At 32.6% G+C, this 18846-nt stretch overlaps 1 protein-coding gene across 3 annotated transcripts; it reads left to right on the top strand.

Annotated features, from left to right (window-relative positions):
• Nucleotides 1–55: 55 nt before the first annotated feature.
• Nucleotides 56–13041, top strand: LOC139498321 (hydroxymethylglutaryl-CoA lyase, mitochondrial-like). 3 transcript variants are annotated; one of them, XR_011657887.1, is made up of 11 exons: nt 56–162; nt 4103–4171; nt 5219–5326; nt 6290–6385; nt 7365–7423; nt 8361–8450; nt 8943–9006; nt 9233–9421; nt 10248–10373; nt 11598–12190; nt 12331–13041. XR_011657887.1 is itself a non-coding variant. In XM_071286691.1 (10 exons), exons 1-10 carry the CDS (start codon nt 94–96, stop codon nt 11700–11702), a joined length of 975 nt encoding a protein of 324 aa, XP_071142792.1. In that variant the 5' UTR covers nt 56–93; the 3' UTR covers nt 11703–13041. The 3 variants fall into 3 exon arrangements, 1 of the variants encoding a protein (XP_071142792.1); XR_011657886.1 differs by having other exon boundaries at nt 11598–11840; nt 12121–13041; XM_071286691.1 differs by having other exon boundaries at nt 11598–13041.
• Nucleotides 13042–18846: the final 5805 nt, after the last annotated feature.

Consider the following 18846-nt stretch of genomic DNA (forward strand, 5'->3'; position numbering starts at 1 on the left):
GCAATTAAATGCTTCTGTTATTATTTAGCATGACAAGTGCAAGAAAAGTGTAAAAAGGTTAAAATTTAGTGCCGTGAAATTCACTTCCGGGTTATGGCTGTCCGTCGTCTTCTCAGTTCCAAATTCTTGGAAAAAGTGTCCAAAAATTACTCCCAAGCAACAGTAAGCTATGTTTAAAGACATTTAACAATAGCGTTAAACACAAAGTTCCCACTGAAGGTATTAGGTTAATGTGTTACGTTTCAATTCAATAAAAAGGTGCATATGATTTGGACATGAAATCAGAAATAAACACACAATTTTGAGTTTAACTTTCAGTTTAAATCACCCATTGTTGTCACATATCTATTTTCTGAGGATCTATCGATACTCTTTTTTCCCACTATCAAAACAGTTCAATACAATTATTACCAAAGGGGAAGTCCTCAAACATCTTTTCCAACTATTATGTTATTTTTTGGAAGCTTCTGTAACATCAGTAGTCCATCTAATTATGACTTCTTGAAAGGCTGTTATATTTTTTTTCCTTGACGCCTTACACAATATATATGGCATTATTTTTAAGCCCCATTTTTATGCCTGATTTATCATGTTTATGGTCATTATGTTTTCTGGTCAGTGTGTCTGTCTGTCCTGCAGCAGATGTTCTTGTTTTAATGATTTTTTAGACCTGATTAAATGGTGAAAAAATAAAATGAAATAACATAGTGTTATTAACCGTCTGTTTCTGTATTGGCCCTGTTATAGATTTGAGATCATCTATCTGTATATTGGCCCTTGACTTTTCGAGTCTCGGGTCCCAATACTGCTGATCGAGAATCTATAACAAGATCAATTAAGGAATAACAGTACTGTAGTTGAAGAGTTGCCACCGTCAATTGTAGATTTGACGGTCGCAAATGCAGTGGCAACTCTTCAACTGCAGTACTGTTATTCCGATTCTAATGCATTACAAAAAGAAAAGTATGATAAAACTTTAAAAAACGTCTAAATTTGACAAATAGAAAAAAATCTGCGAAACTTCATCTTAATTAAAAAAATATTTACAAAAGTTTTTATCAGTCAGGGAACTTAGTAATACTTAAATGAGTGATTTTTAAATCACTTATTTGAGTAGCAAAAGCATAGGTTTAAAAAATATCTTTTCATTAGTAAAATTATAAAAGGATGAATTTTTTGCATCTTTTAAATATCAAGATTTAAAAAAATGTATGCCTTTGATGCTATCATTTAGCTGCAAATTCTATTTTAGTTGATAAAATGCTATAATAATGGCTTTACAGAATGAACTGATACTTTCTTAACAGATTTTTGCCAGCAGTGGGAGTATTTTTCCTGTAAAGTTCAAGGTTTCATCTTTCAGATTATGTAATAAAATTCTACTGTTCGCGATAAAAATTTCACTGTTCGGGGGTGTTGAAATTAGTGGGGGTTATTAAAATAATGATACTTAAAGAAGTGATTTTTGTGAAGGAAATTGAGGTGTGATGCTTAAACAAGTGATTTTTATGTCATTATCCTAGATTCAGTACAAGCTAGGTCATCACCTGAAATGACCTGGTCATCCTAGACAACACAGATGTTGGTTCTGATAAGTTTAGAAACATAATTAGTCCCTGGATCATTAGTATTCTCTATTTAAAGCTTCAGTAAAATTAAATCACTTCTTCTAGTGATTATTTTGTACCTACTTCAATAGGTGATAATTAAAGAAAGACAACTCTTACTTTCAACCTTTATTGAAAGAATTTTACTTGAATCAGTGATTTAGAAAATCACTTATTTAAGTAAGTCCCCTGACTGTTTATGCATAACAATACCAAAAACAGTTAAGTAATGGCGTAAGAAAATTGTGAACGTCCTGTATTAACCCATGGGCCAATACATTTTTTTTTTCATATTGGTCCTGTTCAAACAGCAATATTAACTTTTGATTTACATGTATACCAACAGTGGAACGTTTTCAGTATTGCTCATGCTGATTTACTTGTAGTACATGTAGTAGGGCTGTCTTGCTCATATCATTTAATAATTACTCTTGTGTCTGAAGTGATTTTATAGAACTTATAAAATTCCTCTGGAAAAGTTTGTAAACATGGTAAACATTATGACTGTTTTGTTTTTTACCCAATGACATGCCCTGTATTTTACTTTCAGAAGTTGACAGCTTATATGCTAAATAAAATTTAAAACATTTGGACTAGTTTTGTGTCATCAAATCAGATTGCAAACCAGATAACTGAAACTTCTCAGAAAGATTGCAAACTGGGACTACGTTTCCCAAAATGTCTTATGACTAAAATTGATTAAGATTGAATCATTCATGATTTACAATAATCATTCTTATTTTCAATTTGCTCCGTTAGATATGCTTTTGCTTTGACTATGTTGATTAAAGATCTGAAGTGGGTCTCATTGGGGTCTAAGCGTGACGTGGGATTGCCGATTTTTTGTAAGCGTGACACGTGAAATGCAAATTATTGTGCCTGGAAAACGGGAAATGAATTCCAGCGGGACACAGGAAATTACAAATAAATGAGAACTGCTTACGTACATGGTGTAAGCAGGACACGGGAATCTGACAAAACAGAAAGCGGGATCCGGGGTCAGAAACCCCAAATGAGACCCCCTTTCAAGTCCAGTTCAAATTTGTCAAGGTTTGTATGAAGAGAAGAGGACCAATAAATACATCCCATCATGTTTGAATGACCTCTCAAATCCCTTAAAATCTCTACCTTCATTTCAAAAAGTCTAAGAATGTTTTTCTATGAACTATCAAATGTATTGTTGGGCAATCTTTGCAATGTAACTTATGTGACAGGATACCATAGGACGGCTCAAGCTTGTCTGGCAAAACAGCAGTTGGATGTCAGAGTAATAATAATAATAATAATAATAATAATAATAATAATAATAATAAATTCTTTATTTAAAGAGGGTAAACTCAGTTAGTTACAATAAACTAATCTTCCCTGAGGCCCTCAAATTACAACAAAACAGATATTTACACATATAGTTAATTTACAGTCAGTCATGTAGTTCAATGTCATTAACATAAGATATAATGCTGTTTACAATGTATACATGAAACCACAAAATCAAATGAAAATAAAAAATATACAAATACATTGTAGCAAACATTTCTTATCAGGGTTGTGTTAGGTACTTCTTGATACTTTGCTTAAAAGTAAAAGTGTTTTGAGCTTTACGCATTTTGTGTGGTAGTCCATTCCATACTACTGATCCAGAATAAGCAAAGGATTTCTTAAAAAGTTCATCTTTTGGCTTAGGAACTATCAGATTACCTTGAGTGACACCTCTTAAGTAGTAAGGATTATTAATCTGATTTCAGTTTAAACTTTTGAACTAGGTACATTGGTGCTTCCATATGCATACATTTATATAGAAGTAATTATATAAATATTTGTGGTATTTTATTCTATTGTCAACTGTCATCAACCCAAGTTTTTTAAATAAGGGGGTTGAGGGGGATAAAGGATCTGCATCTAGAATTAATCTTGCTGCCCTTTTTTGGAGTTTTAAAATTCTTGTTATCACTTCATTTTTACATTCACTCCAAATAATACAGCAGTAGTCAATTAAGGGAAGAATATACCCATTGTAATATGTTTTCCTTGCATTTATATCTAAAAATTTCTTTATTTAAGAAAGAAGGTATATTCTGGATGATATATTAGCACAAACTTGGTCAATTTGATTATTCCAGTTAAGTGTGTTCGTCAATTTTAACACCTGAATTATTTTTCATATGAAGAATTTTGTAATACTTTTGAATTTATTAATCTCCGACTATAACTTCTTTGTAAAATTATCCAAATTTAGCATTTTTTAAAGCGGTGCATTTTAAATTATTTTGTTTGTTTTATAAATTAATAAATGAGAGAAATGATTTTATTACATATCATAAAGTTGAAATTTTGATTCAATCATGTCAATTGTGTTACAAATAGTAATCAAAGAACCAGCATGTCGAAAGGTGTAACAGTTACCTATATGTATATACATTGATATAGTTGTTAATATCTGTGTCATTTGGTCTCAAATATTACAGTCATTTGAGTCTTTGATTCTTTTTTTGTAGATTGCTGGGTTTCCATCATTTGTAAAGATTGTTGAAGTTGGACCAAGAGATGGGCTTCAGAATGAAAAGGTAAGACTGTAGATTCATTATTATTGGTGTGGTGCATGTACTGATTTTCATGGATTATTTGGGGTATATATGGTATAATCATGATAGTAGGTGAACCATGAACTTAGATAATCAATGAAATGCAAACTACATAAAGGGCTTGGTGAGGTACTGATTTTTAGGGATTTGGGAGGAGGGGAGTGGTATAGATGAACCATGAATTTGAGGAAAAGTAAAAAATCCAATGGCTTTGGAGGTTGGTGACTCATGAATTGAATGAATAGTACAAATTCTGAATAGGCTTCAGGTGAGGTTCTGATTTTTAGGCAATTTTGGGGTTATGGGTGAATCACTGAATGAATAACAATGAATAATACAAATTCCAAATAAGCTTGAATACAGAATTTGTGACATAACTCACATGAGATCAATAGTTTTTTTTTTCCTGAATTTAAAAAAAAGAATGATACCCACAAGTTAAAAAGTGCAGAAAAATGATTCAATAAATATAACATGTATAAGAAAGATGTGGTAGGAGTGCCAATGAGACAACTCTCCATCCAAGTCGCAATTTGTAATTTAGTTAACCATTATTTGTATTGTAGCTTAAACTCAAGACAGGAACTACAGTCGTGACAGTTATTGATTCAATGCATATTTAAGGTCCTGTCATACAAAAAATTTATTTAAGCATGTCAATATACTTCCGTTTTGAAACGCAATGTTGTCCTTTAAAAAAGGTTTAGTTCTCATAATTTGGATATTTTGAATACTTATATGCTGGTCAGTGGTAAATATGTTTTAGAGTTCTCGAAGAAGACTATTGACCTGTTTCACTAAATTTTACAACACAAATTGATCGTAAGTCAATTACTATTCAGTATATTTTCTTGCTGTGTTGAAAATCCATTGTTGGCCATTGGCTGATTTCTGCACATTGGTCAGGTTGTTGTCTCTTTAACACATTCCCCGTTTCTATTCTCAAAATTATATGATTAAATATAGCCGTAACTTAATTGAAATACATGTAAGATACAATTTTGACATTATTGATATTATTTTTAACAGGCCATAGTTCCAGTACAAACAAAGATTGAGTTTATCAACAAATTATCAGAAGCAGGATTGTCTGTTATTGAGGTCACAAGTTTTGTGTCACCAAAATGGATTCCTCAGGTTTGTTTATATATGTCAAAAATGTCATGTCATGCTTCATTCTAGATTTTAGCAGTCAACAGCCAATCAATGATAGTCACAGGAACCTGTATTACAATTCTCTTTAACAGCTAAGGCCAAATAAAAATATATGTGTGGTTACAGTTAGCCTACATACCCTTCTTTTTAGTCTAAATAATAGCCTACATTAAAGATTTTTTCATTTTCTATTAAGCACTGTTAAAGTCAGAATGTTGCTCCCATAGACTCAATGTAAAAAATAACATAGAATAAATAAAAATCCCTACCTACCTACCCTAAAAAAATTAAAAGTAACTGGAACCACACATACTATGTTATTTGGCCTAAGGGGCCTTGGTCTTGATGATCGAGTGTTCTAAGTAGTTATCACTTTTATCACTAGACAGTCAACATTGAGGTTGTGAGTTTGAACCCCTCTCATGTGGGTGCACTTGTCTCTAATTTTAATTGAATAGGATTGACAGTTTTCCTATCAAAGGTCAGTGGTTTTCTCCAGGCACTCTGGCTTTCTCCACCGATAAAAACTGGCAGCTGCCACGTAATAGCCAAAAGCAGTTCTTGAAAGCAGCATTAAAACACATAAAATAAGAATGTATTTAAAAAAAATTGTATAGAACATGTACATGTTTAAGTTTATCATATAGTGGGAAGAGGGAATTTTGAATCACCACAAACAAAACAGCCATCACCAGATACATTATTCAATTTCCTTATACATGTTATACATTGTGAAGAAACTTGGCCCATTATTTATTTTTATTATATCAACACAAACCTGTTCCATTATAAAAATAACAGTTAAAGTGAAGATAGATAATTTTTAAGATTGTCATTTTCATGATTATTATTTTCATGATTATTATTTGTCACAGAAGGCTGCCCATGCAAAAGTGATAACCTATGATTGCTATTATGATAATCATGATTGTTTCTTTGCGACAGATGGCCGACCATACAGAAGTGATGACAGGAATTAAGAGACACCCTGGAGTGATATATCAGGCACTTGTCCCAAATGTTAAAGGATTTCATTCTGCTGTAGGTAAATCAAATGGTTATAGATGTGGTTTATGGAATACATGATTATGGGCCATAACACATCAAATGGTTATAGATGTGGGTTATGGAATTCATGATTATGGGCCATAACACATCAAATGGTTACAGATGTAGTTTATGGAATACATGATTATGGGCCATAACACATCAAATGGTTATAGATGTGGTTTATGGAATACAGAGGATAGAGAATAATTCAATGATTGAATAAAGAATAAAGAAAAATGAGCTGATTTTTTTTTTACAGAAATGAAAAAAAAACCATCCAGACCTGCAGACCTTAGCCACTTTATCTACTGTGCCAAATAGAACTAAATGTAGAAAAAAAATTTCAATAGTGTATCTTGATTGAAAAATGTAACTGACAAACCTGTCATCCAACCAACATGACTGCCATTGCTAAAAAAAAAAAAAATAACATTGGTTTACTATAGAAGACTATTGGTAATGGGTAATTGTAAAAAATACAATTAAAAATGGTCACAACTTGAAAACTAATTTAAATAATGATAAAGGATCTTCAATAACTACTACAATACTGGGATTACCTGCTTTTAATTTAACTACAGGGCCAAAATAAATCAGACTTTGCCTCAATCATTATTAGGTTATCTAATACTATTCATTATCATTTTAATCTTATTTTACATGATTTCCAAAACCACAGTCATGACAATAGATACAGGGGTTGAAGTCATAAAACTTTGCTCAGTGCTCGGAGCACAAAAATCATACTCGAAACATGAAATCCAGCATTTTGATTGGTTGAATTTCGAGTACGAATACAAAAAACTGACTCGAAAGTTTTATAACCGCAAGGCCAGGTGAGCAATACAGGTGAGCAATAGTATCATACAGGCATTAAAGCTTCCAGTTATCAATAGCAATAACTTGTTAAGGCGAAATTACTCATGATGATCTTAAATTACATGAAAATCTAATATTTTTTTTATTTCAGATAAATGCCAAAGTTAATGAGATTGCTATATTTGGTGCAGCATCAGAATCCTTCAGCAAGTAAGCCAGGACTAATAATATAAGCTGTAATAGATTTATTTGTATACCCCTACTCTAAAAGGACTATGACAATCTGTATATCCAACAATTTTTTTTCTCTCACTCTCAGAAATTACTTAATATTATGACTGTACATTATGTCAGCAGCTCAACAGTGATGATTTGTAAACTTTCAGGATCTGACAGTTAAAACAATTTTTCTGTATGCCTAGCATGATACCTGTGCAATGATTTTAGTTAATGGGATAGAGATCAAAATAAGGGCTGTTCAATTACAACATACATGGGACCAAGGGACGGCACTTTAAAAGAATTTAATCACATATAGAGGAAAATTAAAATTTCACTTACATTCCCATTATGCCAAAAAAATGGTTGACACCCAACCATAGTTGAGATTTGGAAATGCTATCCCTGGGTCTTATGCATGTTTTTTTATAGAACAACCATTATGCAAGCATTCAACTTGTGGTTGCTAGTGATTCGAGAACAGTTAACACTTTCAGAAAATCTATGTGTACTCCTAGGTCTTTTTGTGTGGGTTGTGTACAGCAGCTATATTTTATTTGATTCTCTGTAAAGTTTTGTGGTCATCTCAGTCTCCTCTCATTAATTTCTTTTACCAATGTGGACTCCTGTTTTTTTTTCAACTCATGATATTTCATTTTCCCGTTGATATTTTTTAAATGGACATATTTACACTTTTGGGTATTAAGGTTAATTTAAAAAAAAAAATACCCTACATTTGTCTCCTAATAACCTTCTGGCGTTATTCAACAATCACTGTTTGATTTTGACGTCATGTTTTAAATTGCACTCAAAATTTTACAGGAACTTGTTTTACATTACTTTATGGCAGACTAAATTTGCATATAAGTGTATAAATATATATGTTTTTCTACCAAAGTGTAGTGTAAATCTCTTAACTTTTTCATAGAAAAAACATAAACTGCAGTATTGAAGATAGTCTGAAAAGATTTGATGCAGTTCTAGAGGAAGCTAAGAAGACTAATACACCTGTCAGAGGGTAATTTACACTTTAATTCTTGTGTTTAATGTGCCAGTTTAAATCAAATGTATTTTTAGTTAAGAAAAGATTTTATATGACAAAACATTTGTACAAAAAAAATCTTCAATAATAACCAAAAAAAATAAATTGAAATGATGATAATAGAAAAGTGTTGACAAATACTTCCACAAAATCACTATGGTATCTCCATATCAATATAATGGATATAGATATTTAAATGTAAACAAAGCCTGTATTCAAACTCATGCTACAGAGACATCATGGCAGCTAATCACCTTGCACTCTGTCCGATGCACAAGACCACTGGACCACCTAGTCTCTACAATAATGATATATATATATATAGATATACATATTTGCACTAGAAAGGAAATACACTCAACAGGAGTTGCAATTTCAGCAATAAGGATCCACTCAATAATATATATATATATATATAATGTATTTTTATGTTTTGCTTATTTTCTTTTATGTTTTGTATATGAACAGATACGTATCCTGTGTACTTGGTTGTCCATATGAAGGTGACATTGACCCAGAAAAAGTGGCCTGGGTGAGATTTTTTTATTTTTCTTGTTGAATTTTTTTCAGTAATATAAAAATGAAATACTGTAAATTCAGAAATTATTGTGTGCATTTAAGATTTTTAGACTCAAATGCGATTTTAATTTTTGCGATAATGAGAAAAATCCTGTTTAATTCATATGGAAATGAAAAATTATAACATCACAGTAATTTCTGAATTTACAGTAAATAAATATTTTTATGTTATATTTCAGGTTTCCAAAAAGATGTTAGACATGGGATGTTATGAAATATCACTAGGAGATACCATAGGTGTTGGTACACCAGGTAAAATGAAGACGCTGATATCTACGGTATCAAGAGATGTACCAATAGAGAAGTTAGCAGTACACTGCCATGATACATATGGTCAGGCTATTGCCAATATATTTGCTGCTTTACAGGTGACTAGATTTGTTGCTTAAAATATGCACATAATTTAGACTTTCTGCTTTACTAGTAATATAAACTTAGGCACCAATACTTCATTTTTTAGGGGAAGGGACACAGGTTTTTATTAATAAATTTACAACATTAAATTAAAAAAATGTTAGTTTGTTTTTAATTTTAATCAAACTAAAATAAAAGATAATTTGTCTTAGAAAAATGACATAATTTTGTGAGAAAAAAAATATGAGAAGATAGCTCTTATAAAAAGCTTTTAGTAAATGAAAAAAATGTATTCTCTATTTTTATGCCCAATTTATTATTATCCCCCATTTAGGACCATTATGTTTTCTGGTCTGTGGGTCTGTTCGTCCATCCATTTGTCCGTCTGTCCGTTCATCCCGCTTCAGGTTAAAATTTTGGTTGAGGTAGTTTTTGATAAAGGTGAAGTCCATCAGCTTGAAACTTGGTACACATGTTTCTTATAATATGATCTTTTTATTATTTTAATGCCAAATCAGAGATTTCCCCCCATTTTCACGGTCCATTAAACATAGAAAATGATAGTGCGGATGGGGTAAACGTGTACTATGAACACCAGTGGCGGATCTAGAACTACATAAGGGGGGCCCTCTCCAGTCTTGCTTTAGTGATTCCCAAAAAAATCAACTAAAGTTTTCCCATGAAAAAGGGGGCCGGGCATTTCTTAAAAAAAAGTCTCTGAATCTTCTCCCTTTCATTCACCTCAAGCTGGCCACAATGAAATACCCAACAGTGCTGAAGTTGCATTGATCACCAATCAATCAATCAATACAATCTTTGCCGTCTTTTGCTATTTTACAGATGGGTATCTCGGTGGTGGACAGTTCCGTAGCAGGTCTTGGAGGATGTCCATATGCCAAAGGTGCCAGTGGAAACGTATCCACAGAAGATGTAGTCTATTTAATGCATGGTTTATCAATTAAAACAGTGAGTTATAATTCTGTTATTGTTATTCTCATCAGATGAATGAGGATATGAAAAATGATTTTTATGAAATATAAATTCATATTTATTAGGGTCTTGATTTATATACTAGGGTCTTGACTTTGAATGAAAACAAATGTACAATTATTGACTGTTCTGCGCACAGTAAATAATAATTTCTTTCCTTATTGGAGATTAATAACATAGGTTTGACTCACTAATATATATATTAATTGATTTTGCCATGTGGGAGCAATATTTGTGAAAGGACTTTTTTTTTATCTCTACTGAATCTATGTCATAAATTAAGGAGATGTGGTATGAGTGATAATGAGACCCACCACAGTTCTCAAAATAGGTCCCTTTACAGTTATTTCGGTCATATTGTATAGGGGCAGATTTTTACAATGGAGGTATAAATGGTCTGAAAAATATGGGAAAATTTCATTAAAACAGAGCAGTTGCTTGGAAACATGCATAGGATTATCTCTACTATTATACTATTTCCTTTTTTTTCAAAAATATCTGCCCCTATTCAATATGGCTGAACTTACCATGAAGTGGCCTAGCTATTAGCAACGGACCAACGGGTCATGTCCTGTAAAAATAAGTTTGGTTCTGTAGATTTTGATAACAAAAATTTGAAGAATTTTCATTTTGGTAAATGCCAAATACCAATTTCTTTTGTAGTCAACTTACTACAAACTTACAAACTCTGCATTCAATTGTTAAATTGAATTGACTTGTTTAATTAATTTCTAGTGCTCTCCTGGGTCTAAATAAATTATCTACAAATATCAGTAGCCTATCCAACAACTATAACTAGCCTGTTAACATTGAGGCTGTGAATTTGAATTCTGCATTTGGCAGGTGCTTTTGACATTATTATTTTTCCTCATTAAGTCTCCAGTGGAGAGTTGTCTCAGGCCTAAAATAAAATATTGTTTGTTTCCCCAATCCCGACCGACCCTGCAAAATTGGTGCTACTCATAAAATTTTATTGTCAAAACTAAGTGAAATATTATTTTATTCATTTTGGATTTTCAGGCTTGCCGGATCGTCCGATAATGTCAAGCTTTTTGGAAAAATAAAATTATTTCCCTACCTACCTACCCACACCTGGCTTGGCAGGGTCGGATTGGGAAAACAAACAATATTTTAATTTAGGCCTCACTGACAACCAGTAACCTAAACTTCTTTGAATTATTTTATTTTTTCTATTTTCAGGGTGTTAATATACAAAAGTTGATAGAGGCCGGTAATTTTATATCGTCTGCTATAGGACGACAAACTCATTCAAAAGTGGCACAAGCAACAAAATCAAGTCTTTGAAATAATGAATTTCTAGATCTGTTTTCTGAATTGTGCAATCTGTGAAAAGTAAACATCATCATGTGTGACTGGCTGTCACATACATTCGCTGCAGTCCAATGTAAAAAATGTGGACTTTAATGAGTCTATTTGTGTGAGGTCTAATATCACATACATTCGCTGCAGTCCAATGTAAAAATGTGGACTTAAATGAGTCTATTTGTGTGAGGTCTAATATCACATACAGTCGCTGCAGTCCTTTGTGAAAATGTGGACTTTAATGAGTCTATTTGTGTGAGGTCTAATATCACATACAGTCGCTACAGTCCTTTGTGAAAATGTGGACTTTAATGAGTCTATTTGTGTGAGGTCTAATATCACATACATTCGCTGCAGTCCAATGTAAAAATGTGGACTTAAATGAGTCTATTTGTGTGAGGTCTAATATCACATACAGTCGCTGCAGTCCTTTGTGAAAATGTGGACTTTAATGAGTCTATTTGTGTGAGGTCTAATATCACATACAGTCGCTACAGTCCTTTGTGAAAATGTGGACTTTAATGAGTCTATTTGTGTGAGGTCTAATATCACATACAGTCACTTCAGTCCTTTGTGAAAATATGGACTTTAATGAGTCTATTTGTGTGAGGATTAAATCTAGAGCACAAAATCTATGCAGGACAGGACTGAAATGTGTTGGACCAGTGAACAATCAAAAGTGACTAACCTCTCATATTCATAAAGATCAGTATAGAGCCAGATTAGATGTCTGATACCAGCAGGCCTGAAGCCAGGATGTTTCTGGGGGCAAGGGTTAATTGGAAGCATGTCCATATGACTTTGATAGTAAAATGTTTTACCCTAAGCTTACAAATCAAAAATAAAATAGTAAACAAAATTATTTAATTTGAAAAAATATAATTCAATCTAATTTTGACTCCCATATTCTTTCATTTTATTGGGTTTTTTTAGGGAGTGGGGGATAATCTATGGTTGTGAGTTATGGGTACATGTATTATTTTTGTATTAACAAACTGGTTTCAAGCAAAGTTCAAAGTTATTCATATATCATTCATATCTCATGTTTAAGGCATTTACTATATCACATGTATATATATTGTTTTCATGCCAGTTGATAGCTTATGGGTTAATTTTCTATGGTCAAATGGGCCTATTTTGTCATGGTTTTTATACATTTCATTTTTAGGGTTACCTAAAATTATGCAAGTTAAGATATGGTTGATATTGTGTTATTATTTTGAATCTTTTGATAAATGTTACATACATTAACATAAATGTGTTCAAAAACATAAAAAGTTTGGTGTGTATGGTGTGTCAGAAATAATAAATGTTACATGAGTTTGGTTTTTTTTTACCCTGGCCTGTATGGCCTGAAGCTGCAAATCCTATCCAGTTCTTCAGACAAAATTTCACATATCATTTTCATTGCATATAAGACAATAACTATCACTGGAACTTTACCAATAAATTTTTCACCTTTTAAGGTAGCACTACAGTCTAACAGTGATTAACAGTGATTTTTTTAAGATATTTTTTTTATCATATCACAACAGGGAGTAAATTGATAATGAACTTATGTAAATAAAAGCACATAGTAATCAATCTAAAGATATAGGCATTTAGGAGGGACCAATATGTCAATCATCTGTTTAATACCAGTGTCCAGCTGTTAATCCCTGACCACAAGGTAAATAGTGTGGTCTTATCTCATTGTATCATGTGTATTGCAACAAATGTAATTTATATAACATGGAAGTAAATAAAGAAAAGGGAAAAGTTATGAAAAAGAGAAAGTCTAAATGGAAAAGATCTAGCCAAAATGAACAAAACTATATATATGGATAAGAGTGTGAAAGCATCTTTGAAAGCCTCTGACAAACATTAAACTTTTAATGTTCTTACTACAAATAAGAAGAATATTTCTTCTGTTAGGAGTTTAATGCACTTTAACATATTTCAAGTTTATGTGACATTTTTCAATTCCATAAAACTCAAAAAATCATGTGGGACAGTCTATTTTCAGGAAGGGATGGTCTTGCTCTTTTTTTGAACATGTCTTTTATTGCATAATTTTAATGTTGTAGCTAATCTCATAGCATATTTCTTTTTAAAATACAAATGAAAATGATTCTTTATAGTGATAATAATGATGTTAGATATTCATTATATCATGTATATGTAGCTGGTTACTCCTGTTCTCTTATCTTAGACTGTCTGGACAGAGGCAGAGTTTTGTCTATATTTAATTACTACATTATAGATGTTGGTCAAATCTGTGACGTCAAACTCCCGCCAAATGCCAATTTAGTGTTGGTCAGTGCACATATAATTCAAAATTTACATTATCAGAGCATCAAAGACACACATTGTGTGGTTCTATTGATAACATAATGGTGTCTGCTGTCAGAACCCAAATAGAACTTTATGGATACCTCTTTTGGTTTGCCTTTGATATATGTGATTAAAGGGAGTATTTTCTACAATACTGTGTCCCAGTTTTTGGATAATTTGTTTCTAAATGAATTTATAGGTGTCCAAAGATGAAAGGTGAAATGAAGTTTGGCACCCAGCAGTTAAATCAATATATCTTACTTGAGGCATATGCGAGCTTTTAGTGAGCTACTACACCTGTTTCGAGCCGAGTACAAATGCAGCTGATATTTAAAGACACTAAACAGTTATATTGTCTTATCCTGCAATTAATTCTGTATATTACTTGTGTTTTGAAAGACACAAAAACACATGTTTTGCATTTATTTTCGATTTGAAATCCATTGAGGCCTGTGTAGTAATATGACACAGTTATCACATATTCAGCTGAAGACGGCCGGGTTCGCAAAAAAAGAAGGCTGCCAAAAAAGAATCTCGAATGGTCAACAATAATACATCGATCACGGTGAATAATTATCTATTTTAACATAACTAATATCAACAGTAAAAACAAATAACAAAACATTGTCCAATTTGAAACAGGAGTGTACAAGTTGTTCTACGCTTCAGACTCGACATTCAATAAACATGATTGCTGAAATTGACATGGTTGTTTTAATTTGTTACACAATCATACACATTTAAGTTTTGAAATCGATAGTTGTCATCGTAGAAAAGACTGCTGTTCATGTGTGTATGTTATCAGACAATTGGTGTGATTCTTATTGCTCTAAAAAATATTTGAAAACAAACAGAACGTATAAAAGTAATCGTTAATTTGCAATTGCTCGTCATTGGAATACGACTGCAATACACATTCTGAGGTCATGCAGGTTCATACAATACTCAGTCCGGCAGTGGGCAGAGCTTTAAAGCGATATCTTTATATTAGAACGCCCAATTGCAGGATAAAGAAATTTATAAATGTAAATATATGCTCAGATATTCAATCCACAAAACGATGTTACACCTGTCAAGAAAATAACATAAATTTTGCAAGATGCTGGAATCTAATCTCTGTTCTAAATATATCAGTGATGTCATTATATAATTGTTAAAGCCATCTTCAAAAATTGAAGTTATCTCCCATTGTCCAGAATTGTAGTTTAATCAACTACAACCAAGTTTATTGATAATGCAATATTTAATTTTATTGCATAGCAATATAATATTTCCCACAGAAAGTAACCAAAAGTTAACGTGCAATAAATTCTAATTTTGCACTAGTGCAATAAATCTTCAAAAAATCATGACGTCATCAACGATAAAATCTTCCTTTAAACCAATTTTTACTTTCAAATATTATACTGCTATACAATAAAAGGGTTATTGCATGAATATTGGGGAATATTGTCCCTCGTAGAACATATATTGCACTCGCATGCCAATATAAAATTCTACTCGGGACAATATTCATGCAATAACCCTATATTACTTCCCACTGGCAAATTACCGCAATAATTTACCCATACAAGCACGTACGTTGATTCATGTTTTGAAATGGAATTGACGTTCGTTTTCGACTTGAGTTTTATCTACACAATATGTTATGCGTTCTCATACTGTTTAAATTTATTTAAGTTGGAAAGAAACAAAATTACGGCGACGTTTTCGGATTGCATTTGAGTGATAATTTTGAGGGTGCTTTTGGTGATTCAAGTTAAATTTTAGTTGTCTGATTTTGTGCGTGTTATTTTTTATAATGGTTTTGTTTTATTTTGTTCTCCGAAGATTGTTACTTTGATACACTGTAATATTCAGAAGTGCATGTCGTTTTATATAAGGTCGTATGATATAAGGTTCAAAGACTTTTAACCTGAGAGGAGTTGGATGACACAAGGTTGCTCATTTCCTAAATCCCGCTTTTTTTATAATTATTTCCCTTTCCCCCTTTTCCCCATGATCTTACTTTTGTTACCCCTTATACCCTTATATTCCCACTTTCTTTTACCCCTTTCATCCCACAAGCCCACTCTTATACCCTTACACATCCTCCCACATTCCCACTGTTTAACCATTATATCCCACATCATAAAACGTACATTTGTGTATTTTTTTCTTGGTGTGGTTCGTTCCAATATGATGACTCCAGACTTTTACTCGTATAGTAGAATAGTACTTATTGTTGTGTGTTGTTTTTGTCCTAATAAAAATAATTCTTTATTGTCATATAAGAAAAATTATACTTGTGACCACAGGCACTTGTCTCAGAGTCCCCCCCTCCCCCAACCCCTAATATACCTTACTATAACAAGGTATATAGCATAAGGTGGGCGAATGACATTTGCGCCGATTTTGAAAATTTTCATTCTTTCATTTGCGCCGATTTCATTTTTTCATTTGCGCCGATTTTATATTTTCTCCTAATTGGATTTACAGGAAAGTTACAGGTAAGTTAATACTTTTACATGGGCTGAGCACAAAGTATAAAGACAAATCAAGAGACATTGGTAAATGACTATTCCATTTTTTGGGGTTGCCATTCCTTCCCCTAAATGAAATCGATGACTACTTCACATTTGACATTAAGTCTGACGCCCCTTCTGATGACAAATGTCATACATTCTTAGACTACGTACTAAGTACATGTACATATGCACAACGTCACGCTATCCATCTCATTTATGGGCTGCTGCACCCGTTGAGAACTGCAAGAGAACAAATAACGGCCCAGAATCTTTTCATTCCCATTGCAACGAACAATTTTATTCACACCACCCCAACATTTAAGTTTCTTTGATGTTATCAAGTTATATACATGTTATTATTGACAATTCATAACATTTGAACAACTGGCTAACGGAAGATGTCTTTAATGATAATTAAAACATAACATGACTGGGATGGAGAGTTGTATAATGTTTCATTGGCACTCATATCAAATCTTTTTAAAGCTTTTCACCTGTAATTTACCTGTAAAAAAATCGGCGCAAATGAAAACAAAAATCGGCGCAAATGAAAGAAAAAATCGGCGCAAATGAAATGCATATCGGCGCAAATGCAAAACGCCGCATAAGGTATATAGGGGGCAAGTGAAGTGCCTGTGCTTGTGACATAAAACAAGTTATAACAACAATAAAAAAATAGCTGATTAGAACTCATCTAAAATCTATAATAAAAGGTTTATATTTGAAGGATTTAGCAAGACTACTGGTTTTTTTTTCAGTATCAGACAGATTTGGAAATTTGGGATTATCTATAGTGGGATGCCATTAAAAAGTTTTATACGTAATATATTATTAATTTAACAAGTTTTTACAAGTTAGACATAAATAAGGTCGCAATCTAATTAAAACACAGAACTCGGATTTCGTTATGCTACATATACGATAACGAAATCCGAGTTATATATTTAATTTTAATTTTAAATTGATCAGGTGGGTGACCTATAGCTGCCCACATTTTTTTGGATAGCTTTTTCACTGCTAATCATAATACATCCCCTGGCTTAATTAAGGACATCCATTTTTACCTCAATATGAACAACCATTGGTCTTTCCGTCTGTTGGGTGTCTGCCCCGTCTTGTAGTGTCACACCAAAAGTAGGTTTAGTTTTGTAGATGGTCACAATTTCTAGAGGCAAACCTAAGTACTTCTTCTTTAGATTTGTTCATCAGAAAATGCCTTTATCAAGTCATTCAGGAATATGACAGTTGTTATCATTTCATTTGATGTGTTTGAGCTTTTGAATTTGCCATTTGCTTAGGGACATACTGTTTTGAATTTTCCTCTGCGTTCTATATTTTTTGTAATTTTACTTTAGAAAAATATTGTATAAATAATTAAAGGCTAATATTGTGTAAACAATTAAAAGAAAGGTCGACCGAAATCCGATGCTGGTGTACTTATATATTTCAAGCAATCATATTTGCATTCTATTTTCATTTCACCTCATCGGGATGATAGAAATATTGGCACTTTTATCTTCCTCCAACGTCAGTAAACCCTTCGCCTAAAGGGTTGGGGTGCTACTGGCGTTTGGTTGAGCGGGCTGTACAAGGTTATAGCCAATTTCGGTTATAATGAAGACATCAATGCACCATTTAAAGAGAGTGCATCACTCTGCTTGTTATAAGAACCTTTACAATAACTTTGCGCGGATGTGACCTGTTACCAGGACAATTTTTTGTCTCTGTTTTATGTACCCTGATTTTCCAATGACAATCAATTTTACCCCCTTCCTTTATCCCGGACGTTCCCAAATAAAAATTTGCCTATAGTAAGCCATTCTAATGATGTATTCTCGTCCTAAACATGCATGAATTATTTGCTACTGAACGTTAAGCAACCGACAATAAATCAATAAATTCCATTTCGGGGACCATTTTACAATCTTGATTTACTGGGGTTTATTCTTATATAAAAAAGAAGATATTGAATGATACAACTCTCCACAAGAGACCAAAAATTAACAACTATAGGTCACCGTGCGGTCTTCAACAATGAGCAAAGCCCATACTGCATAGTTAGCTATAAAAGAGACCGAAATGACAGTGTAAAACAATTCAAACGAGAAAACTAACGACCTAATTTTTTTACCAAAAAAATGAAAGAAAAACAAATATGTAACACATAAACTACTGAATTACAGGCTCCTGACTTGGGACAGGCAAAGTGGCGGGGTTAAACATGTTAGCGGGATTCCAAACCTCCCCTAACCTGGGACAGTTGTGTGACAGTACAACATAAGTAATGATGCATCTTTCATTTGTGT

Source organism: Mytilus edulis, chromosome 12, assembly GCF_963676685.1.
Source record: "Mytilus edulis chromosome 12, xbMytEdul2.2, whole genome shotgun sequence".
Taxonomy (NCBI): domain Eukaryota; kingdom Metazoa; phylum Mollusca; class Bivalvia; order Mytilida; family Mytilidae; genus Mytilus; species Mytilus edulis.

Excerpts from the sequence above, each read along its gene's own strand:
- LOC139498321 (XM_071286691.1), top strand. The coding sequence starts at position 94 with ATGGCTGTCCGTCGTCTTCTCAGTTCCAAATTCTTGGAAAAAGTGTCC. Across the intron at positions 4,172-5,218 it reads ATGGGCTTCAGAATGAAAAG|GCCATAGTTCCAGTACAAAC; the intron begins GTAAGACTGTAG and ends TATTTTTAACAG. Across the intron at positions 8,451-8,942 it reads ACTAATACACCTGTCAGAGG|ATACGTATCCTGTGTACTTG; the intron begins GTAATTTACACT and ends GTATATGAACAG.